At 40.1% G+C, this 25508-nt stretch overlaps 1 protein-coding gene across 1 annotated transcript; it reads right to left on the reverse strand.

The window, feature by feature from the left end:
* Positions 1 to 2383: 2383 nt before the first annotated feature.
* Ifrd1 (interferon related developmental regulator 1) lies at positions 2384 to 20480 on the reverse strand. The gene is made up of 12 exons (XM_032907670.1): positions 20151 to 20480; positions 14830 to 14934; positions 14612 to 14696; positions 13682 to 13806; positions 11551 to 11708; positions 10643 to 10693; positions 10372 to 10550; positions 9741 to 9849; positions 5981 to 6115; positions 3589 to 3717; positions 3136 to 3231; positions 2384 to 2709 (listed from the first exon to the last, which is right to left on the reverse strand). Exons 1-12 carry the CDS (start codon positions 20236 to 20238, stop codon positions 2620 to 2622), a joined length of 1350 nt encoding a protein of 449 aa, XP_032763561.1. The 5' UTR covers positions 20239 to 20480; the 3' UTR covers positions 2384 to 2619.
* Positions 20481 to 25508: the final 5028 nt, after the last annotated feature.

Below are 25508 nucleotides of genomic sequence, written 5' to 3' on the forward strand. Positions count from 1 at the left end.
CCATCAGGAATGAAGGTATGGGTCACTCCTCCAGGAAAAGAGCCAAGACCTGCTGAGGGGCTTGCAGAAGGCAGAGGAAGTACAGAATGGGTAGTAGAGGAAGGGAGCTATAAATACCAGCTAAATCACATAATCAGTTGCAGAAATGAGGATTATAAAGTAATAGGAATGCTTCTTCTGTTTTGTTAACAGCATGTTTGTCTTTCTCCCAATTTAACATCAACTGGTATTTAAGCTTTGATACTAAAAGAGTGTTCCCAAGGGACATTGTGCCATTGTAAATTTACAAATGCACTTGTGATTGTACGAGGAAGTTATTTCATGTTAGGTGTATTCATGACCTTGTTATCGTTTCATGTGGACATGAGATATTTGTGTCAAGTTGACAAGGGGTGGATTGTAGTGGCTATTCCTGGGCTGTCAACTTGACTCTATTGGAATGAACTACAATCCAGAATTGGAAGGCTCACCTTTGATCCTGAGCTTGAGGCTGGGAGATACAAGTTTCTAACCTGGATCTTGAGGCAAATTGGCTATGAACCCCAGGAGATTAAGGCAAGGAGATCTCTGATCACCTGGGACAAAGCAAGTCCCAGACCCAGGCACTGTGGCACACACCTTTAATCTGGGACACACCTTCTGCTGGAGATTTACATAAGGACACTGGAAGAAGGAAGTTTCTCCTTTTGCCTGCCTGTCTGCCTCGTGGGACTGAGCCACCACTAGATCCTTGGACTTCCATTCACAGCTGCTGCTGATCACTGTTGGGGAGTTGGACTGCAGACTGTAAGTCATCAACCAATTCTCTTACTATTTAGAGACTACCCAAAAGTTCTATGACTCTAGAGAACCCTAAGACAATGTTCTACACAGAAATTTGCAAACCAAACTTTCCGGCTGGAGAGAAGGCTCAGTGGTTAAGAGCACTGACTACACTTCCAGAGGTCCTGAGTTCAATTCCTAGCAACCACATGGAGGCTCACAACCATCTGTAATGGGATCTGATGCCCTCTTCTGGTGTGTCTGAAGACAGCTACAGTGCACTCATATAAACAAACAAGCCTTTAAAAAGAAAAATCAATCTTTCAGTTAAGACCTTAAAACAACTGACCCTTTCTGTATTCATTCCTAAGGAACTACAGGTATGTCACCTAAGACAAGAGGTGTGAACTTGGATTTGAAAATAAATCCAAAGGATAACCTCAACGTTTCAAGAAAAACAGTTGTACACTTGGGTGAAACTAATTTATACTGAACTGATAACACAAAGAACCAAATTTTAGAAATTTCTTTAGTTAGGGAAGAATTGGTGGCAAGCATCTAGTGTATGTGTATAAAAGTCCAAGAGAAGTAAATACCACTTTACAGCAAACGTTTCCCCCAAATAAACTGATGTGTGATCTCTTCACCTGTTAAGTTAAACAATGCCTTATAAATAGTAAACCAAGAAATTGCTATCAGTGTATAAACAGAAATGTGAATGGTAGGCAGGAAACACCCGAAAAAGGGACTGATGGAAGAGAAAAGAGGGCTTTAGAAGCCTTGAGGTAAACTGTGATAAAAACTCATTAAAACATATACACAAGGCTAGGGGTAAAATGCTTTTCTGGAAAGTGCAAGTATTGATTTTGATACGCAGAAACCACATATCAATCTGGCCACTCAGTAATGGAGAGGTAGAAACAGGATCCATTTCCAGAGGAAGATAGAGGGTTCCTGAGAAGTTAGCACTCGTAGGTGGACACATTTAACAAATACATACTCAAAACTGAAAATACAAGGGCAATGTTTCCAGTGTTAGCCTACATGAAACGAAGGTAACAAAGCCAACTGTAGACTGCAGTGTGTTCCCCAATGTGCTCTATCTGAGGGCTGGAACTGAAAGCCACAAACAAGCCAAACAGACGTCCCCCTAGCCAAACATTCCAGTTTGTTGGGAAAGCTGAACAATAACTTGGGGGAATAAACAACCCAAGTGTCATGTTTCCTAGCCCCACTGTCTGCATCACGGAAACGGAGTTCATGAACTGCACTCATTGAAGATATGTGGAGATTAATGGTTGTTTTATGCACTGCCAAAATTAAAGGTGAAAAAGCACAGGTCTCACACAGCACGTCCTACTCTTGGCTCGTGAGGGTGAAGCTTGGCAGCCTTTCTGGCATAGCTAATTAGCATCAATTCCCAACATCTGACTGAACACAGGGCTCGACCGCAGCATGGAATAATGCCTTTGATGAACTGACTGATAAAAACCAAAACATCAACCTTCCACTGAACCCATTCCCCAAAACTACAAGCGCCATGTGTGTATCATAATCTGTCAATACTTCTGATTAGTGTAAACAAGTAAACCTTATTGTGAAATACCATCTGCTCACTACATAGAATATGACCAAGCATCACAAACACTTTTATTTGTGGTTATCAGTTATTTTTACAGAATAAAGAACTCATTAATTTGTAACACTGTACATTAAATTAAAATATAACCCATCCCTACATCAAAAATTATCTAAGTTGACCAAGATAAAAAAAGTCTCTAAAAGCTTATATACATTAGAAGTAGCAAAAATAATAATAAAGGAAGAAATTAGAAAACAGACATCAAAGTCAGACATCTAGAAGAATTCTCCAACATCTGCTCTCTTATCTCGGCATTTGCTTCGGGCTTTTGTTCGAGCTTTGAAAGCTGCAGAGTTATATAAATGCTGAAATAAAAAAGAAAATATATATGGCTCAATAAGACAAGATATTCTTATAAACAGAAAAACAAATTAGGGGGAAAATATAAAATCCACAAAGGAACTAGAGAGGTTAACAGGTACACATCATCCTATAATAAAGTGCATGAAAATTTGGATACATCTTACCTCAATAAAAACCAAACCACACTTCAAATTTGTTATCTTAAAAAGGAAATGGTGGCAATCACTACTTCATGCTATAGACTCTTGAAAATGATCCTGGCACTCCACTAAGTTATTGCCCAGCAAAACAGAATCATGCAAACATCCCAACACCAGGCAGAACCACAGCTTTGGCTCCATTTCTCCTCAAAGTATTTAGGACTAAAAACCTGAAGAGAAACCATAGAAGCTGTGCATTTTGTTTTAAAAAACAAAAACAAAACCTACCCTTTCAAAACGAGGAATCTTCATGGTTTTAAGTGTTGCAGCATCGAGCATCACAGGGGGTCCCAGCTCAAATACATTGCGAAGGAATTCATTTGTCTGAAATGATCAGAGAAGAGGTAAAGCCTGTATCACGTATCTAACTCACTACACAGTGATCTGACTACAGAAGTGAATCACACGTCTCTCTCATTCCAGACAGTGATGATCTGACTACAGAAGTGATAGGCTTTCTGAAAATAAAATGAGCTTTCTGTTTTGTCAGCATGAACACAGAGTATTCTCTGATGCCTTAGATTCTAGGACTATGTAAACTTTCACAGAGCACAGGTAATACTCCAGCAGATGCTTACTGCTTTATAATGCCTGGATGCATTCTGGCTATCACGCTAACTTCAAAAGCCAGTCTAGCCCTCTAATTCCACCCCACTCACTTAAAGCAAGGACGCCACTCACCTGCAAGTGGTACTGCATCCCTGATCCAAGAGCCTCTTTAAACGTGTCATAGGTGTGCTTTTTGACCCAGCTATCAATATACATGCGCTCAGGACCGAATTTAACAGTTTCTGTTGGAAAATCCCGTTCCTATTCAACAGAGGAGCCAAAATTATCAATCACACACCCTAAAATGGCCCAAATACAATTTCTATTCTAAGAAAATACTGATATAAAAAAACAGTATTTGAAATTGATACTTCTTTATCAAAGATGTAGTCAGGCTAAAACTACTGCCTCCGTGCAAGAGGGCAGGAACCCCATAGAACTATAGAAACTACGCAACTGATAAATTGGTAACAAACCCAGTTTTGATGATCTTAAACCTTCAAAAGGAAGGAAATGTGAAGAAAAGGTCAAGTGCTTCTACTGGTGTAGGATGGGGAAGGGGAGGCTGCCAAACAGAAATGGCACACGACAAGGAGTGAACTGAGTGAACCTCAGGGACCTAACAGGTTAAGGGGACACGGAAAAGCAACCAGGAGTTCCAAGAAACCTCAGCCAGGTTTATTAAGAAAATAAAGCCAGGTGAAGCAACGCATACCTATACTATAAAGCCAGGAAGGCTGAGGCAAGAGGACAAAATGTAACTGCAACCTGGGTAAGATGTAACAAGAGAAGGGAAGAAAAGAAATACTCGGCAGGAGGAGGTATGGGATGTGAAACAGAGGGTGGACCAAGAGGGGAATAAAATCTGGAGTGTTTAAAAAAAAATTAAATAAGATTAAAAAGAAAGAAGAGAGATGTTTCAGAGGCAGAATGATTCTTCCACAGCACCATTATACCATTTCTCAAGGAAAACAAGGGAGCTGTAGCCTAAGAGAAATGGATATCACCAGTGGACATAGAGCTGACTGCCACAGGGATCATAAATAAGAAACCTGAAGGGACATGCCCATTCCACAGTCTACTCAGTCACTTCTCTCAGCACATCTGAGTAGAATGAGGTGGAAGGAATGTAAATTTTATCTAGACTTACATAGTTTATCACTTAGCAAGTGAGTAACCTCTTTGAACTTAGTTTGTGGTCTACAAATTTGAAGTCACCGACCAGTCAGTTATTACAGGTTTAAGAGAGCATGTCTATGAAGTGACATTCTAGAAGTCAAAAAATATTCTACATTCTTCCAACCTTTGTAGTTTCAAGGAACATTTAGACCTCAGAGCTTACTTCCCAATCATGTTCTGTAAACTCCTTCTTCTAAAGATAACCATAGGCTTTAAAGATTCAAATGCAGGTGCTCAAACTTGCATAACAGATGCTTTTACTCACTAAGCCATCTCCTCAACCCTCATTTATATTTTCAAACTATCTTTTTTTCATGATTCCCTCCCCCATACTTTCACTAGCAGCTAACACACACACACACACAAAAAAAAAACAGAACAAAACTACTAGCTGTTTACACAACTCTAGCTGCCAATTCTGCCCTCCTCAGAACCGGAGCCATGCCTGTTAACAGATATTGGGGACACATCTCTTATTCACAACCCCACCCCACCCCCCACCTTCCAACCCACTGACCTGGTTTTTCTCCCAATGCTTCATGGTCTAGCTTAAATTCTCATATACACATCAAGCTGACTGACTCTTGAATACATCTGTTCTAAAAACAACAGCCCCACAGTTTTACCTCAAGAAAAACAAAATCTTAACAACTAACCAAAAACAGTTAGGTCTTGAACTTCTTCAAGAAACTGCCCTCACCGATCCTAGAGCTCATCTCACTTAAGCAGACTAACCCAAGAGGCTCTGAATCAACTGACTGCCACGTGGCCTTTGTAAGATCCTAAGTTTTGTTATTTTGGACTTTTAGTGCCCCATCTTCCCACAGATCACAGAAGCTTAAGGGCAACATCACACTGAAGCTTTAAGAAGCATACAGTAACTCAGTCTCATTCACAGAATTCTGATGTAAGACCTAAGGTAAAATGCCACAGACCTCTTTATTTCTTATCTCCAGTGTGGTATAAAATTCAGAGTATCAGATGTGCTAAGGACATACTCTCCAACCGAACAGTGCCTTCCTTCAGTCCTTCCTCATTACCCTAACAAGTGCTTTTGCTTTCCAGGAATTCTTCCCTATACTGTTGTGGGTGGTAAAGGCATGACTTCAAGAAAGTCTCTGTGCAAGCACTCACCAGGCCCAGCCTAGCTTAGCTTCTCAGATGCAGCTTCACAAGGGAGCCGCTCTTACCTATACTGTTAAGACCCTGCTCTGGTGTTTAAACAAGGAAACAGCTTTGGGGTAGAGTGAAAAAAAAAAAAAATCAAGCAATAAATGATGCAGGTGTTTGCTGGAGACACCCATTTCAGTGAGGGGCTAGCTGTGTTGGCACTGTAGAGGCCTACCTCCACAGCCCTCAGGACGTCTCTGAAGACAGACCGCTGCTTTCTCTTGTCCACTTTGGCACGGTGTTTATTTCCATCTGTAGCCAGAGCCCGGAGCATCTGGGTCAAAGAATCCATATCTTCATAAAAAAAGTCCTGACCAAGGAAACGATTTTATTTCAGTTATTATTCATTTATTACATCTGCTAGAATTGATGAAACACATACCAGTTGTATCAAGCAACACAATTTTGCTGTTTGTGGAGATTTGTGCACAGATAGACAGGTAGGTATTATGCAAAAATTCAACTACAAAATACAACAACACAACACTCTCCTGAATATAACCAGCTGCCCCAGAGAAGCACATGCTGGGCTGTGCACATGACCTGGGTTTCCAAAGTTCCTCGAGATGGATGTGCCAGCAGCATCTACCCGATCCCTCGCAGACAGTGCTCTCTAACACACAAACCACTTTTATGTCAAAGGTACAAGTTAATCAGCAGTGCTTTTTTAGAGGATGTGATTTCTACTTATGGCCATTGTCTCTAATAAGTAGTAGGACAAAGCAAGAAACATGGGTCAGTAATTAAATTTAGGACAAGAAGCTAGCTACTTCAATCACTTCTGGGGGAGGGGGTAATACAAATTTGAAATCAATGTCATATTTATTCTTGCTTTTAATCTTGTAATGTATCAACTTGATTTGAATTCTGATTATTTCTGATTATAACTCTTCTGACAAATATTTTCCAATATGTTCCAATTCAACCTAAGCCTCTCTTATATGCCACACCTACCAGTTAGATAGCTTACATATTATATTAATAAAACTATTAAATTAGACCAAAGTTATAGTACCTTTATATTTAAATACCAATAAATTTGATTGTATCCTAAGGTGATACCAATTTACTTCTAAGAAGCAAATAGTTTAAGGACTGCTAATTTTCTACCCGAAGTTTACCAATTTGTTCTCTTACTTTTTAAAGAATATATGAAGAAGTTTTCAAATCTGTAAAGACGAGCCAAAATTTCAGAGATCCAATCATTCTCTTAATTGGATCCAAGAACTGCAAACCACTGCCAGGGATTCTCAAGTGTGGAAGGCTGTCTCCCAAGGCCTGCTAGCTTTGTCTGGATATTTCTGGTTGTCACATTAGGAAAAGTGGTACTGTCATCCAGTGTGCAGACTCTAGCAAGGGATACAGCTAAATACCTACAGTACTAAGAAGCCATATCAGGCACCGAACAGAAGCAGTGCCAAGGCCGAGAAACTCCAATGCAGTCTATGCAATGGCAAAAAAGTTAGTTAAAACAGGTTGATTAATTACACAGGCAGATTTAAAATAATTCTTATAGCAAATAAGTATTTAATATTCAGAGGTTTTTGCTAACATAGTTGTTCTGTGGTACTATTAACCTGGATATTACACAATGTGGTGAATTTTTCTTGAACCTTGGAGATAGGTTCTAAATGAAGAACTGACTTCAGTTAGATTTCAGTGAATTAGCTGGTTAGATATTGGCGAGTATTTAAAATTGTAGGAATTATTACTCCTTTGATGGCTGTACTAGCTAGCTGTACTTGCTGTATATTTGTATGGGAAGCAATGGACTCTGGAGCCATGCTGCCTGGGCACACTTTCCTACCACCCTTGCTAGTTGATCTTGGATAGATCTGTTTCTATGTCCTCATCTTTAAAGTGGAAAAATGATGGTGACTGTGAGTAAGTAGATAGAGATAGCCTTTTATATTAGATGTTGATTGGATTGAGATTGGCTTCTTCCCAGCAACATGTATAAAAGAGCAGAGGCTGTGTGATGTTCTAGTTCTAAACATCAGCTTTTGGTAGTGTTTCCCAGTTCTCCCTGTTCTACTTAGCAACTGTTCTACTACAAAGCTATACCTATAAAGTCAGAGAGCAAAAGGCATTTAGGTATAAAACTTAAAATGTAATTTAATCTAAAACTGCATTACTTAACTTTTAAGATGTACTCCAAAAAGAGTTAAAGGAAACTGCCATTTCTAGTCAGCAGAGGAATGCAAGATTAAACCTGGGACATCTAGTTTCTGTGCCTAGTTAAGAGTCATCAATTAACTTAGTAAAATGAATTGATTGTGAAATTTGAATCCAATTATTTCTCACATAAACAGAATCCTTAGCTGCTCACAGCTTTAGTTTACTTTCACTCTTAGCTGCTACCTTCCTAATGAAGGTGAGGGGGCTACTACCCCTTCACACGGGCTGAGTATTAAAAGCCTAAACACTGAGATTCAACTTAAATGAAAACATAAAGGCCTAAAAATGGTAGACAGTCTACAACTGTTAATGCTGTTAGACACTTGCTGTTTTAAAACCTAAGACTAACCACAGTTTCATCCTGCAAATACAGCCTTTCTCCTTAGGTTAAAAGTCAAAGTGGATGGAAAGCCCAAGAGGCCTCATACTTAGACAAAGAACTAGAGGCAACTGAGGCAGCCAGAAACAGGAGAAATGGCCCTTCCCATCCAATGCCCAACAATCTGCTCTGAAACGTAAGTACCATATAGACTGAATTAAGAGTATGTATGTAATATAAATATACAGGTATATACTCAATAACAGTGAATGTCCAGAAACTTATTCCATAGATGAAGCCTTAAACTCATCTATAGACCTACCTGCCTCTCTCTCCCTAGTGCTAGGATTAAGGTTATGTGTCATTAGGATTGGCTCAAGGCCATGAAATTGAGGAACAAGAAGAGGTGTATGAGAGGATTGGGTGGAGAAAAGAGGTAAGTGTTGTAATTATATTATAACCTCAAAAATGAACACTTTTAAAAGCACCTATTAAGTAACCCAAGGTTGGAAATAACATCTATTTAGTTAATAATTTCTCACACATACTTGTCTCCTTATGATTTTTTCCCATTTGTTGCTATGACAATAAGCAGTGACAGATACTAAAAGCTGTTCTGCAGTTTTGTTTTATTTAAAACCTTTTTCCTTTACTTTTATTTTATGTGTATGAGTAGTTGCCTCTTTGTGTGTCTGTGTACCATATGTGTGCCTGGTGTCCATAGACCAGAAGACAGGGATCCCCTAAGACTGGAGTGACAGTAGTATATAGATAGGTACTGGGAATGAAACTCAGATCCCCTGAAAGAACAAGTGCTCTTTGAGCCATCCCGCCAGTCTGTTTCTCAATTTGAAATGCCAGCACATTACATGAATTAGTATCTAGGAACAAATTCACCTTTATAGAGGCAATAAAAATTATGAACAGGGTAACCAAATATCCAGTACAACAAGATAAAAGGGCTCCTAGAACATAGGACTTCCAGTTCAAAACCAGCAATACCAGTATCAACCAACTAGGACAGCTGGTCAGATATTTCACATTTAAATACCCTAACAGGCCCAGTCACAGCAATTAACACCTGCGTGTAGACAGTGGGTAGGTAAACAGAATCCAGAGCACTATCAAAAGCCATGCTGAATTATGACAGAACCTCATTTCACCCCAAATCTATGCTGACTGGTATTTCACCCACTTGCCTTACATTAAGAAACAGCACATGCCTGAAGTCAAGTATTTGTGAGTAAACAACACTCCCTAACTTCAGCTCTACAGACAGCAAGTATGGTTCTACCAACCCTACACAGATTATACTCTCAAAATCAATCACAAACTCTCGGGTGACCAGCCTATAAATGTATTTATTATCCAAACCCTAATTTTGACAGTGACAATACAAAGGTCCTCGTGTGTCTCCTCCTGCCAATTAGATACTCACACTCTCCATTCCTCTGGCCAATTCAAACAGAAGTGCCAAAGATTCGCCAGCAGCAATTCTCATGTTTACATCATCACAAGAAAGGAGGCTTGGAAGTTTATGGAAATGCCTAGAAAATAGTCATTACTTTATGAGTACAACCAGTTATGTTAACTAAATGGTTTCTGTTCAATAAAAAAAAAAATGAGACTAAAGGGGCTTTAGAAAATTGACTCAAGTGGCTTAATAGCACTTGCTTCTGTTCTTGCAGAAGACTCAAATCTGGGTGCCAACACACGTCAGGCAACTCACAACTGCTTTTAACTTCAGTTCTAGGGGAGCTGATAGCCTCTGCCGGCCTCTGTGGGTACCAGCACTCAGGTGGTACACATACACACATGCAAGCACACACACATACACATAAAATAAAAATGAACCTAGGGTTGAAGAAAGATAACAGCACTGGCTGCTCTTCCAGAGGACCCAGGTACAATTCCATGCACCTTCATGGTGATACTCAACCATCTCCAGTACTAGGGAATCCAAAGCCCTCTTCTGGCCTCCAGGGAGAATGCACTCATATGGTGCAGATATACATGCAGACACCCATATGCATAAAATAACTACAGATATGGGAAAGAAAAGCACGTACAGCTCCAGCTTTTTCTTCACTTCACTGATTGGGCATATGGTCAGCAGTAGCGTCCACGCGAGAAGCGAGCTGATGTGAAGCACTGTATTAGGAGTGCTGCAAGTAACGTTCGTGTCTTTCTCTTTAAGGTAGGACTTGGTGAAGATACTTTCCAAGCACTCCAGAGTTGAATACAGCTCCTTAAAGAGAAAAATGAAGTTAAGACCAGGCCAACTACCTTCAACTAAACATAAGAGCACTAGTAACTGGAATTAAAAATTATTCTGCTTACAGTGATGTCATCTGTGGCAATAAAACAGCAAACACCAAAGCAAGTTGCACACTGCAAAATAAAAGGAAGACATCAATGGCATTATTTTATTATACATCTGCTTTTAAATTTCAATGTGAAATCTTTCTCAACTACTTCCCTGCACTAATTCCCACACATAGTCTAAGAAGATTGACAGGAGAGGAACGTCCTGACAAGGAGCTTTTAGTCCAAGCTCTGCTATCAAATATACAAGACAACTTTAAGAAAGTGACTATTCCTCTTGGGTCTTCCTTCTTTACTAACTCCTAATTAGTAAAGAAGTACCCCCCCTCTTCTGATTATTTTAACAAAATAAGGATCTAAGCAAAAGATTCTTTCAACCTAAAGATAAATGTCGATCATTTTTCAAAGACGCATACACACTAGAGAGTTTACGATATTACGCACAGACCAGCTTCTATGAAGCACAAAGCAGAAATCTAGCAAAGTTCAAGTGACTCTCAAACTCCCTAAAGTACCACACAATTACAGATCTGAGAGCATGCTCAAACCCTAAGACACATTAGGTACACATTACAGGGTAGACTTTGCACAAAGTCTTACATTTCGCACAAAGTCTTACATTTATCCAAATGTAGCTTTTCATGAGGATTTAACCCAACGAACATCAGTATTGAAACTATTGTTTAAGCTTCAGTCACACATATTCCACAATTATCTTCATAACCCATTATCTGGTATGTGCATGGTCCTTAAATCCCAAAAGTAAAGAAAGTATTCAAATGGAAGACTTTGGAGCACAAAAGAGATTTGTCATAAACTGTTCACGGTTGTAAGACAGAGGAGAGTAAGGTACTGTCAGACCCTACTTCTTATAGCTGAGTGCTGTGTCTGGATAGATCTGTAAGTTTTAAACTCATACTTACAGTCTGCCTAGCCTGGATACTAGCTGTTCCATCACAAATTATTTTTTTTAGGATTGGTCCAAGAGTCTTTAAAATCTCTTCACTTTCCAATCCAGGGCCCAACTGAATACAAAGAACGGACGCGAGCGCTGCAGCTGCGCGCTGCTCGTCACTCTTTCCTGGAAAGGAGCAGAGAAGCAAGCACGGCAGATTTTATTTTCAGCAGATTTCTATCAAGTGAGTAACTTTCCACAAGTTTTATTATAAGGTAGCATCTATATTTCTAAGACCCATATTGTGCTTCAGGCTTAAAATGCTCAAATGCTACAAACAGATAAATCTCAGTCAAATCATAGATCAACTCATACTAGTTTAATTACTCCAACGTTGCAAACAGACTCCTCATCTGTAAGCAGAGACGGGCATCCATCTTGAGGGATCATTTTAGTGACTGCAAAGGCATGTGGTTCATGCAATCTCTGCCTTCTAATTCCTTACGTCTCACACTAACTGTGGCTACAGTAGCACTAAGCATGTCTGACCTAGGGGGATGGGCAGAGTCCCCGCCTTCTGATTATTTTAATAAAATAAGGATCTAAGTAAAAGATTCTTTCTACCTAAAGATAAATGTCGAACATTTTTCAAAGACGCATACACACTAGAGAGTTTGAGCAAATACTGAAATAAAAACTTTTTTTTGAGACAGGGTGATCTCACCATGTAGCTCTGTTGGGCTATAGCTTGCTATGCAAACCTCAGAGACCCTCCTGTCTCTCTGCTAGAATTAGAACTGTGTACCACCACAGCTGGCCTGAATTTGTTATTACCTAAAAATTATAAAATACTGAAATGGGAATTTTTAAAACCATGTTGTCTAGTTCCCACTAAGGGAGTGTCAATGTAATTCATACACTTTAGCCCCAACACAATTGGCTCTGCCGTACTGTAGCAGAGCGACACAGGATTAGAGCCACCAGACTTTTCCTCACCCTGCTCTTGTTCCATGGGAGAGTGGGAGCTACATTCATAAACTAACTTTTACCCCAAGGCAAAATGAGACAAAAAGGACAAAAAGTTTATTGAATTTAAGCAAACATGTGCTTCCTACATCTTTGATCCTATAGCTATTGTGTTAAAGTGATGATAGAAAGTAATTTTTATAATATACTTATTTGGCAAAATAAGGAAACTATAGATGCATATCTTAATTTTAGCAGTTTCTAAAACTGCAATGGTGAGAAACATCAGTTCTAACCTTTACTGTCACTCTTCTATCTTTTGTGTGTGCATTTGCATCATGAGGAACAACAAGAAGACAGCGTCACATGTTCCTAAGGAGCCATCCAATTTAGTGTAACTCATCTACTGTTATTATGGGAAGGAGAGGGGCGGCACGGGAACACATGTGAAGGTCAGAGGTCAATCTGGGAAGTTGATTCTCACTTTAAACCATACTTTGAGGCATGGTGTCTCATTCCTGTTACTGAATTGCTCACATAAACCTCCAAACTGTCTTCCTCCATAGCAATACTCAACGTGGAGATCTGAGTCACTGCATCTAGTGTTTAAGTGGGTGCCAGGAACAAATCTGGTCATTAGACCGTCTCAGCAGTCAGTATACCTCCTGAGCCATCTCCCCAGGCCCCAACCTGGTTGTCTGAGGTAAGGTCTCTTGCTGCCCTCGAGCTTGCTTTGGTTTATGAGGATTCTGACGACTGACTCAAGTCCTCAGGTTTGTAAAGAAACACTTTATATCTGGAGCCTTTTCTCTTTATTCTTAGAAATGTCATCTTTTACAACACAAATTCCACAATTTCTACCACACAGTTATAGAACTCAAATATGCCAGGGATATCCTAAATATAGTGTTATTTTAGTGTATAACTGTTGTTTTACATGCAACAGGAAAATGGACTGGATTCTTATAATGCTCTCCCATGTTTAAAAAAGAGATGTCTTCTAAAAACCATACTTTAAGTTGTGATATGATGTTTTCACCCCTTCCTTATGTAACCTGAGAATGGCAATAAACTTTGAGAGAACAAAGAACGGCAATGTAGCCACTTAAGATTTGTTTATTAGTAAAAGTTACTGCAAGAAAAGCCAATTCCTTGTTGGTTCTGCACAGGTCTATCAAGAACTATGGCATTACCTTTTTTCAGACAGCGCTCAATGCTATCAGTTAAAGTCATTCTTCTCTCGAGAACAAACTCATACAGCACTTTTGAAGACAGTGCATTTTTAACACCTTCGAGAGCTGCCTGTCTTGTCTTCGCACTATTGAAAAAAATTAAAAAGGAAGAAGTAGTCAGGAGAGTGCTACAAACTAATGACTTCTGAAGACATTAGATCTCCAATGTCTTCAAACTCCAAGTATCTTTCAATAACGCACCTACAATCTATCACCTAAAAATGAGAAGCTTCTTAAAGAGCTTTCTGTCACAGCACTCCTCTTTACTGGTAGCCATAACGATAAATGACTGTGTAGTATTTTGAACTTTCAATGCTATGTAGTACATATTAAGTAAATTCAGTTTCAATCCACCCTACCCCTTTTAAACCAGCACTTATTATTCCGTCCAATCAGGCTCCAATTCCTGAGCTCAAGTGATCCTCTCACCTGTCAGCCTTCTCTCAAGCATCTGGGACCAGAGACATAAACCACAAATCTAATATTCATGCCACACCTTCTGGGAATCTTATTTCCATCTGTCCAATTCTAGATATACCATGAATAAAAGCTTAATTTTGACAGTGTTCATGCCCATAACAAATTTAGTGGACAAACAACTGAAAGCAGTTTGCCCTTTTAAGCTGAAGATCTCCTTTTAATACTATAAATCAATTTCAACTACAAAAGTTAATATATGCTACTATGCTATAACAATGAGTAATACAAACCAATTTAAATTCTAATAACATGTTATTATCCACATTAATTGGCCAAAGCAACATTACATCATCCAAAGTAAACAAATCAAGCTTCAGAAAAACATACTGCTTTATCAGAGAAGTATACAAATTATATAATACAGTAGCTGATTAGAATCACCCAGAATGGCAAGTGTTTACCACCTCATACCTCTTATCAAGGGTTAGGTCAATTAATCCCTTCAACTTGTACTCTAAGTCTTCTTGAGTTCCTTCCTCATCAAGAACTTCTGGTCCTACAGAATAGAAACCAACACTGTAACAGAAGCAAGAAAAAAGATTGGGAAAACAGAACACTACAGCTCACATACAAGAACTCCCATGTCATCCTTGTATGGCAACTCACAAGTATACATTTAAAACTCCTACCGTCCTCCGAGAAACTGGAAGGATCACTATAGCCACTGCAGTGGCTCATTGTTTCAATGGATGCGTCTTCATCACTGAAAGGTTGAACAGTCCGATGCGGGCCACCTATTCGGAACAGGAAAGAAATGAATATATTCTCTCTCTCTCTCTCTCTCTCTCTCTCTCTCTCTCTCTCTCTGTCTCTCTGCTATGTATATGCAAATTCTTAACTTGGAAATTATAAATCTTACTTAAGAGTGATCTCATAATAAAGTCAAACTTTCTGTAAAGAGATAATTATATTGCAAAAGAATATATGCAACATTCCTAAATTAAGTTGATTCATCAAGTCTGTACTTCAGAAGGTCAGCTATTTACATTATGAAGCAACTTCAGAAATGTACCAATCATCTAACAATGAGAATGACTAGCATTAGTAAGCATTAACTCTTGTTCAGGTGGCTTATTTAAAAGGCAAGTACCAAGTTCAAAGGGGGCGACTTTTAAGGTAACAAAAGAAAAGCAAAAGTTTTGTGTCTGATATGTTATGAAAGCCTGTTCAAACTAAACTGCTCCCCTACCCCCTTTTAAGTCAGGGTCTCACTATGCAGCTGGGCTGTCGTGGAACTCATTATGAAGACAAGGTTGGCCTTAAATTCCCTGCAATCCCCACATGTCAACCTCCCGAGTACTAGGCTTACCAGGATGAGCAACAATGCACCTATGTCTGCATATGTGCGTCATGTTATGTGAGTTGGGGGTCTATCCTTGACTTCCACCACGTTTGAGACAACTGTCTCTTGTTTTGATATTTAAACTGCAAGTTTCTGAGAATTCCCCTATCTCAAACTCTCTATAGAAACACTGGGATTACAGATGTATATACCATCCTGACTATACAAGAATCTCCTATCTGCAAAAGCTGTTTACCCACTAAGCCATCTGCCAGTTAAATAAATTACCTTAAAAAAAGAAAAGGAACTCAGGCTGTGGTTGTGTAAACCTTTAAATCCTAGTACTTGAAAGACAAAAAGAGGCAAAGGTCTCTTGAGTTTGAGGCTAGCTATGTATGGGGTGATTCCAGGCCAGTCAGGTTTACACAGTGAGACCCTGTCTCAAAGATCAAATAAAATAAAATAAATATTCCAGCTATATCCTAGAGTTTAAAAATACCAATCCTATTACCAAAAGTAATTAGCATATTTTTAACTTCAATAAAAAATAAATTCATAATTTAGGATTACACATTAAAGATTATGAAGTAATGAATTACTTTGAATCCTGAGCTAAAATGAGTCTCAAATTCTGACCATAAAGTGACCTGCACAGCCTAATTTCCCTGTATTCAATTTCCTTGTATTAGTAAAATCAAAGACTACATCAAAAATCAAGTCCTTATATATTATAGAGTACACTCTGCAGGAGAGATGCTAGGATTACCACCTAGACAGAGAACAGAAAAATGAACATGAACTACACAACAGAGGTTAATTTCATTTACTCTCCAATTTACCTTACCTCTTCCTTTATACAAAGGTTTCAACTACTAACTTTTATGCACAATATATGTGCAATTATACAGAAATATATTTCAATACTAAGCAAATCAAAACACACATCATACAGGAGTACAGAAAATAGTGTGTCCTATACTACAAATTTAGGAGTGTTCTACTGGCACATAAAGATGTCACTAAGTAGCACGATTATACAATCAACTCACTATGTATATAATATACGGTGGTAACAGTGTATAAACTTATACAATCTTTGCCAGCCAATTCCCACCAAAGACTGGAGGAAAAGGGAAAGTATCAAAAGCCCATGAGTGTACTTGGTTATTAATTTCATGATGAAAAATTATAAGCAAATACAGATTAATGAGCATTATATTTGAATACATATTTTTAGAACTGCAATTTCTTCAGAAATATTACAACGTGTAATTATTAACAGTTCTATATACACATAATCATGATTAATATTTAACCTTAGGTATGGATAAAAATCAAATTCCTCAAAAAATTTAAATCCCTGCATTTTTCTTTAAAGTGTCAGTATTTCCTTACTTTTATTCACTTATTTCAGTTTTAGCGAGTCAGGCTCTGCAAGCCAGTCTCACTAAGTAACCCAGATTAACCTTCAACTCCTGCCAACCTTCCTGACACCCCAGCCTCTCAAATCCTAGGATTAATGGGTGTTAATTTTATTTTTTAAGTCCTCTAAAATTAAGCCTGTTAGAGTTGGGCTAATTTTCTTTTAAATGGTATTTGAAAAAAAAAATGCAGAAAAGTTAGCAAAATTTTAAAATAACAAGTGACCTTGAGGGCTGGAGAGATGGCTCAGCATTTAAAGAGCACTGACTGCTCTAACAGAGGTCCTGAGTTCAATTCCCAGCAACCATATGGTGGTTCACCACCATCTGTAATGGGATCGGATCCCCTCTTCTGGTGTGTTTGAAGGCAGCAACAGTGCACTCACATACATTAAATAAATAAATAAATCTTAAAAAAAAAAAAAAGTGACCTTGAAATTCGCTGCCTGATGCCAAAGTAACTTGGATCAAAGTAATAAGAACAGAGAATAAGTGAAGCACCAGTGCCAACATTTCTTAATCACAGTGTGAGAAAAAATAAACACCAGCCTATTTCTGGATCTTTCCTCATGACAAATTATGCTAACAGCTGAGTATATTCTGAAGAATCTTACCATATTTACATACAAGCCAATGTAATTTTAAAATTGTTTATATGTGGCTTGTTTTTAAGATTATTTGTACACAACTTTAAGTTTCTGTCTCTTAACTAGCTGGTTTGGTTTCTTCATGATTCCAGGAAGGGGTTTGAAAAGGCAAAGGACGGCCAAGACGCCTCAGTGGGAGAGGTGGCTGCTGCCAAGCCTGTCTGCCTCAGTTCCTGGGACCCACACAGAAAATGTGTCCTCTGACTGCACATCCACTTCTTAGTGTGCTCACACTCACGCACAAATAAGAAGATGCATGTTTAAGGAAATTCATCCTGTAAGAATGTCTGTCATCTAGGTCAAGCTTACCTGGCAATCCTGTGTCAATAATGAGCAGGCATACATATGTGAAGTCCTTGTTTCTCAAAGGCTTAATATACAAACTTTTTATCTTAAAAACCCTGTCTTTCATGCTAAATCTGTGACTTTACAACTGTTATTCCAGCAATCAGAAGACTAAGACAAGACGCTGTCTTTGAGACCAGCTGAGGCTACAGTAAATTCCAGAGCAGGCTACAGACTGAGACTGTCATAATAAACAAAATGAGAAAAACAAAAAGAAACACGAAACATAAAACTCCACTCCTCAATCAGAACAGTGCTGTGTAAATCCATGCATACGAGGTCAATTTTCTTGGGTTCCTATAACTCCCCATTTACTCATAAAGAATATACATAAAAACCCAAGGCCCTAAGCAACTAAAGGTTGTAGAGATTCTCTTAAATTTATTCTCCCTGTCATCCAAACTTCAATAGAAAAAATAGTTTCTAAATTGTTCCTAATTTCCTTTCTCTGACTTTAAGAAGTAAAACATACACAATGTGTCTAAAGTAAAAAAATTACAGAAAAGCATTCTCATCCAGTTCCACCTGCAAGAGGTAACTTATGGCAACCATGTCAAAACTCAGAGTTTTAACCATCAAATCAATTACTTCTTTGTATAGATGCTTAAATGTTTCAGTGCTTATATTACATATGCTAAAATGCAGTGTTTAAATGTATCTTTTCTATGAAAAAAGAATTTAAAAGACAGCAGTGAAGTCTGATGGCAGGTCAAATACACCTTGAGGCAAAATGTGTCCTAAGGAAATAACACTTGCCAGGAAACAATGGAAAAGAAGCAGAGACCACAGTTAACATGTCTCCAAATTGTCAGTGGTTCTCTATTAATTCCATTTCATTTTTTTAAAGGTAAACTTTAATACAACTAGTAAGACTTTATGAAAGAACTGCTGTATTTATTCAGGAGGGAAAGCTTAAACAGAAGCAGCAGTAGCCTTGATTCAACCACAATTAGGTTACACGAACAGTATTTTAGAACTTCACAATGAACTTCACCACCCATTCAGGAGACAGATAAAAATATCTAAAGAAAAAAAGAGAAATCCGTATTTGTAATAGTCTATTCCCAGTCAGTTATCATCTAGTGCATGATCAAAAGCTTTCAGCTCTTCGGACCCTGTAGGAAAACTTTTGTATTGTCAGTCTCCACTATTTAAAATGAAAACTGGTCATTTACTTTTCTAATGAACAGAGGAATATCATTCGAATGATCAAAGAGTAGCAGCTATGTCAACAAATACCTAATGGCTATTATCTTGGTGTGAAACGTTTGGGGGCATTCCAATATTCAACTCTATAATCTTAACAAAACAATTATTTAATGAGATGACTACTCATTTTAATACTACACGAATTATGTCTTGTGTTCAGTCTTGTAGAAGGTAACTTCGGCTGCAATCACTTTTTTTCTTAACCATATGTTAAGATGAGAATCGTACATTCAGTTCAACAATTAACCATCCAGAAAAAGCTTTGCTTTAGCATAGAAGGGGGAAAAAAAACTTATCCCTAACTTTCAGCCAATTGCAACCTCGGCTTCTCACTACCTCTACCACTGCATGGAACCTATAGAATGTAGCACAAAGGAGAACGCGGTCGCCTAAGCTGGCGGCACAAGGGTTGTGGGGGCTCCAGATTTCTGCAGGTACCGGGTTAGGAGTGGGAGCCACGCTAAGGGTGGGGCGGTGGCCTCGGCTTCCGACGCCTCCAAGCTGCCTTAGAGGACCCGCGGGACGCTCAGGAAAGCAGCGGGATGGAAGCCACTCGTGCCTCTGCGTCACCCTGGCCCCATCACGCAAAGCTCAGGCCTCGTGACACAAAAGCCGGTCCTAGCACTCTGGACCTTTGACACTCCCGAGAACTCCATGCTGGAGCGAAAGCCATAGGCAAGAGTGCAACAGGGGCAAGCCACCGGCGCTCCGCCCCATCTCTAGTTCGATAAAGGACCGGACAGCTGAAAGCGGCGTCTAGGAAGAACGCCAAGTTCTGGTCACTCTTATGCTGACTCTCTCTCCAGCCCAAGGTCCCACTTCTCCCCGCCCCCAGGGCCGGTGCTCCAGCACCGCTCCCGCGTGCCAGCCCAAGAAGCGCGAGCGCGAGTCCCAGGGCATGATGGGAACTGCAGTTCAGCTGCACCACGCGCTATGCAGACTTGGGAGTCCGAAGCGAAGACAGAACTACAAGTCCCGCTGCGCCCCAAGCCGGAGTCTCCCGTTCCGCCGGCCAGCCGGCTCCCGGGCTTGGGGACGCCCCTCACCTGTCGTGGCCGCCGACGTCGCTGCCCCGGAGCCGCCGCCACCCCCGCCACCGCGGTGGGGAGCGTTCCGCTTCTTGTTCTTCGGCATCGTGGGCCGCCCGGTGCCGCCTACACTTGGAGCTCAGCAAGGATCAGCCGATGGAGCTGCACTGTCTACTCGTGCGTCTGTGCGGCGGGCGGCTGAGAGGCGAGTCTCCGGCTAACAAGAGAGGCGAGGAGCGGCGCGGGTGAGAGGCGGCGGCAGCAGCAGCAGAAATCCCCGTGAAGAGCTGCGAGCGGAAACGATACATGTTTCTCTCTAGCGCGGGAGCGAAGGCGGGGTGGCCAGACCACGACGCCTTAAGTAGCCAGACGGCGGCTTGTCGTCACCATGCGTGGGCGGGCCTCCATCGTTCGCTGACCAATCGCTGCAGATCTCCCCACCGGCGTCCACTGGGGCGGCGCCTGCATTCGGACTCCCATTCCCAGAGCTTCAGTCTGCTCTCCGCGCCTGGGCTGCTATGCCTTAGGGCCGCGTGGAGCTTTGGGAGATGTAGTAGGCAGGAGGGCGCGGCCTTCTCCAGGCTCCTCCCAGTCCGATTGCGTCGTGACCTCGTCCAGATGAGGCGTCCGCCCTGGAATTCACCCGAGTAGTCACAGCGATGAGCCATGCGGCAGTTATGCAGAGTGATGAACGTCAGCTTGTAAGATAAAGTATAATAACCTTTCCCCTGCTAACATGAGGCCTCTGTCCAAGCACAACCATACCCTCCCGTGGGTTCAGGGACATGGGCTCCCCACACTCCAAAAAGTGCTTTCAGCTACTTCAATTGTATTGTTCATGAATCGCGTATTCTAGACTAAAATCTCAAATAACGAGATTGGTGATTCAGTCTCAGATTTTGTTCCAAAAATGTGGCCTTGATTCCACCTGCCATTTAGGAGGTCAGTTTGGGACTATAGTTTATGAGAAGTTAGCAGCTGGTAAAACATACGTGAGTTTTTTTAAATATCAGTAATTATAACAGGGTTTATTTTCTTAAGGTGCTCCCGTTGATCTATTTTCCCTGTGGCAACACCTGCTGCTAGTAAGTTCCTATATTGTCCATATGACAGAACAAACTCACTGACTCGTGCAAGTGACTGTACCTCTCACATCGGCTTCATTCTATTTCAAGTGACTATAGTACTTCTTTCTCTATCTTAATCTCCCTCTTGTACCTTAACCCAACTTAACTTTTTCTCTTGTTTGTTATTTTACTGCCATACTTTGAATATTCAATGTCTTATTATCTTCCCCCATATTCTGTAATTTATTCACAGTTCGTTTTAGTGCCCCCCTCCCCCACAGCAGTTGGTTTTAAAATGACACTGAAGGCTGTATCTTGATCTCTAGCCACACATAACCTCAGTTCACGCCAGGTCCCCCACGTCAATGTTTTATGCCCAGGAAGGCTGATTATTTACTCAAGTGTCTTGTTTGACTAATCCACCTGTGTTAATAGTTGTTCCGAAACCTCACAGAGCTGTCAGTCCTCTTAACCTCGCCCTGTCTTATTTATTGCTTTCCACATATCTTGTTCTTCTCCTGAACTAAACCGGTCTTCATTTCCAGTACAGGGCTCTTTTTGTTACTCTCACTTCATCTTGCTTCCTGTTCTTAAAATGAATGCCCTAACCTCCCCACGCCCCCAACTTCATCTTAAGAATCATATCCATCTTTCAAGACCAGTTAGAACGCTATCACCTTCAGGAAGCTTCCTCCTCCCAAGTCTTTAACTTTGTAATGCTCTGCTGCCACTCACTGTCCCTACAGATACATTGTGTATGGATTATTCAAAGATTCCATTTGAAGAGCAATGTTAAAAGTTCGCTGTACTCAGTGTTCTCCTAAAGAGGTAAACTACGCAGAGCATGGATACGAAACAGACATGGACACAGGCCCCCATTGAATCCCTGTGTCTGTACAGGCACACCTGAAATCCAAAGGCCGTGGCTCACATGAAGTGAGAGTTCTCAGGGTAGGTGAGGCAGAGCAAACAGCTATACATTCTGATATACCTTGTAACCTCAAGCTCATAGTTATCAAGATAGGTTGATATACAGAACAATAACTTGCTACTCTGTGAGCCCCATCACTCAGGGGTAATAGCTTCCAGACTTTGAAAATAGTACATTACCAGAGTTTGAGAAGAGTATGTTCTTTTTTAATCCATTCATGTATACACAGAGGCTGTTCTTAGACAGGCCTGTTTAGAGCCTACCATACCACATGCTGCCTGTTTTATATTCATTTGTGAATTGTCAGGAGCCATAATAGGACAAGCTAATAACTAGCAGGTGATCTCCCTGAGATGGTCTCTTTGGATTATAGTATAAACCGAAACAGAATAGCTCCAATAGGCAAGGCTCAGGAGAATTTATTTCAGGAATGATTCCTGCTATTAATATGCTTTTCTTGTTGTTATTAAACATATATAACAGTCACTAGGTATTGCCACCCTTTTGAGTAGATCTCTGCAGATCTGCGAAGATGTACTGTCTTGTAGTGATGCCCTACAGATAAATAGATGACTTCTTAAATCTTGATGATGATCCTATAAGAATTCCTAAAATTATATCAGTGATTATTAAGCTCTTTTATAGTGGGACTACTATTAGGTCCTTTTCTGATAGTCAAAACTGTAATGAGAACTCTGTCAGTCTCCCAGTCTCTGTGCCACCAGTTAATCTTACATGGTAACCAGACTTTCTCCTACTCAAAGCATATTCCAAGAGGTTATAAAAAATTAATCAAAGGCCATAAAAAGGGAACTAACATTTATTATAGGTGCTAGGACAGAAGATGAAATATTGGCTGGGTTTATCTATACAAAACTTCACTAGTAACTTAGTTATAGTTTTCTACTTACAATGAATCTGTAGAGCTTGACAGGTGATGGATGTTTAGCCGGATAATTAATCCTAATGGATATGCATGCAAACATTCTCTGTTGTAAACTTCTGTTTCAATTAATGATTTTCTATGTGAATTTCTGATGAACTTTTTAACATGTGATCATGTATTCTGAAAGATGTATAAGTACTGAGGACAAAGACATGAGAGAAGAAAATTTTTCCCTTTCCCCACTTAGAAGACATTTTTCCCTTTGCCCACTTAGAAGAAATTTTTTCCCCTTTTCCCGCTTAGAGAAGAATTTTTCTCTTTCCTCACTTAGGATCTTTCTGCTTTCCCCCTTAGATAGCTTTCATAGGAAACTTTTCACAACTTAGTAATAAACGCTATAATCACTTCTCAAAATGTACCCTTTTCTTCCTGCAGCTTCCTACTAGCAGGCTGAAAGTTAGAGTGAGTATCTCAGTTCCTCCTGAGACAGAATAAAGGTCACATTACTTAATCCCCCTCCCCGCCCCCACTCGTGGTTAGGCTACAAGTGTCAATCACCTAAACCAGCAGGGCTTTACCCTCAAAAAGAGCAAGAAAGTTTTTAGGACTTTTTAGAAGTTATCAGCCTTGGGGTTGAGGATTTAGCTCAGTGGTAGAGCGATTGCCTAGCAAGCGCAAGGCCCTGGGTTCGGTCCCCAGCTCCGGAAAAAAAGAAGTTATCAGCCTTTCAGTATAATTAGAGAGCTAGAACATCCAGAGACCTTCAGACTTTAAAACCACACCAGAGTCCTACTCTGTGCCCCTACCACTACCCTCTCCAGGCCAGGAGACTCCTGGCAGTGAATACTTCTATCTATCGTGTCACAAAGTTGTTCACTTCCTCAAATCAAAATCCCTGTTTGCGTCATCGGCGTATTCCTTGTGGCACACAAAGTACTGTACCTATTAACCGTAATACATCACATGTTTACAAAATACCTTTTCTGAGTGAGGGAAGAAAGAAAAATTCTGTCTTTACACATGAGGAATTTAAGTGTCAATATAAGTGAAATGTGAGATAAACCTTGGATGAAAACCACCTTATTGTAACATCATTTTATGTCTACAGATTAGGTCTAGATCAATACCAAGTATCAGAAAGATAATCTATGTTCCATCTGTGGTGTTTAACTCAGCAAATTATTCGTATCATGTTTAAAGATGTTTCGAGGCTCCAGCCTTGGAGTCAACAAATACTAATGCCCAGCAAGAACAAGAGAACGGAGCATGCTCTGAGCCAGACTTTGTGGGCCTGCCTCCCTCCTAGTCCAGCTCTGGGACTGACCCCAGGGCTTTTTGTATGTTATCAAATGCTGTGCCCATGAGTTGCCAATCTATAATACATTTCCAACCTTTACTTTTTCTAAAAAACAAAAAACAAAAAACAAAAACCCTCATAATTTATGTTCACAACTTACACTCTAGAAATCAACACGCTTGTGCGTGAGCCTTTTAGAGATAGCAGAAGTGTTAACCTTGAGTTCCATGCTGTCCAGCTGAACTTTGATTTAGTGAACCTTAATGAGCCAGCAGCAGTCATCAGTTTCCCAGAATCCTCTGGGAATCACTTAGGACCACCAACTGCTCAAGGACTAATACCCAGCCAGCAGCGGGCAGCTTCTGCTGATTTCCCCTGCTGCTTTTTTTGAGTTGTTTTGACAGAATTTCTTCTCTGAAACTGCATTCTTCCCACTGAACTCTTTCTACAATTCACACACTATGCACACACACACACACACACACACACAATATATATATATATATATACATATATATACATATATATTATATGAACTATTTCAGTAGAGGAGCTAGAACAAAAATTATGACTTTTCTGACCACTTCCAACTTTAATTGCCTTGGGCTTCATAATATTAAAACCTCACAGATAGGCCTTGGGGTCAGAGTTCATCTCCAGCAGAGCAGTGTCTATGAGATGACCAACATTATAATACTTGTCCAACACTGGACACCACAGTCTTGGCACCTCAAGCTGAACATAGATTTGTATTTACATCCTGCTGGCTTAGGAAGAGGCCCACTTCTCCCAGAGCCCCAGGCTTACTTTAACTTTTTATCTAGGAAAGAACATCCATCCCAGCGACTTCTATCTACATTTTTATCGGCAAAATCTAACTGCAGGAGTTTAGAAGACAAATGCCTGTCCTATATTCAGACAGATTTGAGGGTGTAAGTAAAAGATAGGAGGAAGGCAAGCCAGGAACGTCCGTCTTATAACACCATGAGGCAAAGTTCTCCGTGTCCTGCTGTTTAAGATCTTTTGCCATCTGGTCATTATTCACTGCTCTTATCTCTTAGTCATGGTGATATGTGCTTTCATAAAACATTCCATCTGATAGATAATGCCACAGTGGTAAAACTACTCAAAGGTTGCCAAAAAGAAAAGGGTTCTATTAGTCAGAATTGCACATACTTGAAAAGAATTGTCACCT

Source organism: Rattus rattus, chromosome 7 (genome assembly GCF_011064425.1).
Source record: "Rattus rattus isolate New Zealand chromosome 7, Rrattus_CSIRO_v1, whole genome shotgun sequence".
Taxonomy (NCBI): Eukaryota; Metazoa; Chordata; class Mammalia; order Rodentia; family Muridae; genus Rattus; species Rattus rattus.

Excerpts from the sequence above, each read along its gene's own strand:
- Ifrd1 (XM_032907670.1), bottom strand. The coding sequence starts at position 20,238 with ATGCCGAAGAACAAGAAGCGGAACGCTCCCCACCGCGGTGGCGGGGGT. Across the intron at positions 13,807-14,611 it reads GACCTAACCCTTGATAAGAG|TGCGAAGACAAGACAGGCAG; the intron begins GTATGAGGTGGT and ends TTTTTTCAATAG. Across the intron at positions 3,718-5,980 it reads ACGTCCTGAGGGCTGTGGAG|GAACGGGATTTTCCAACAGA; the intron begins GTAGGCCTCTAC and ends TCTGTTGAATAG.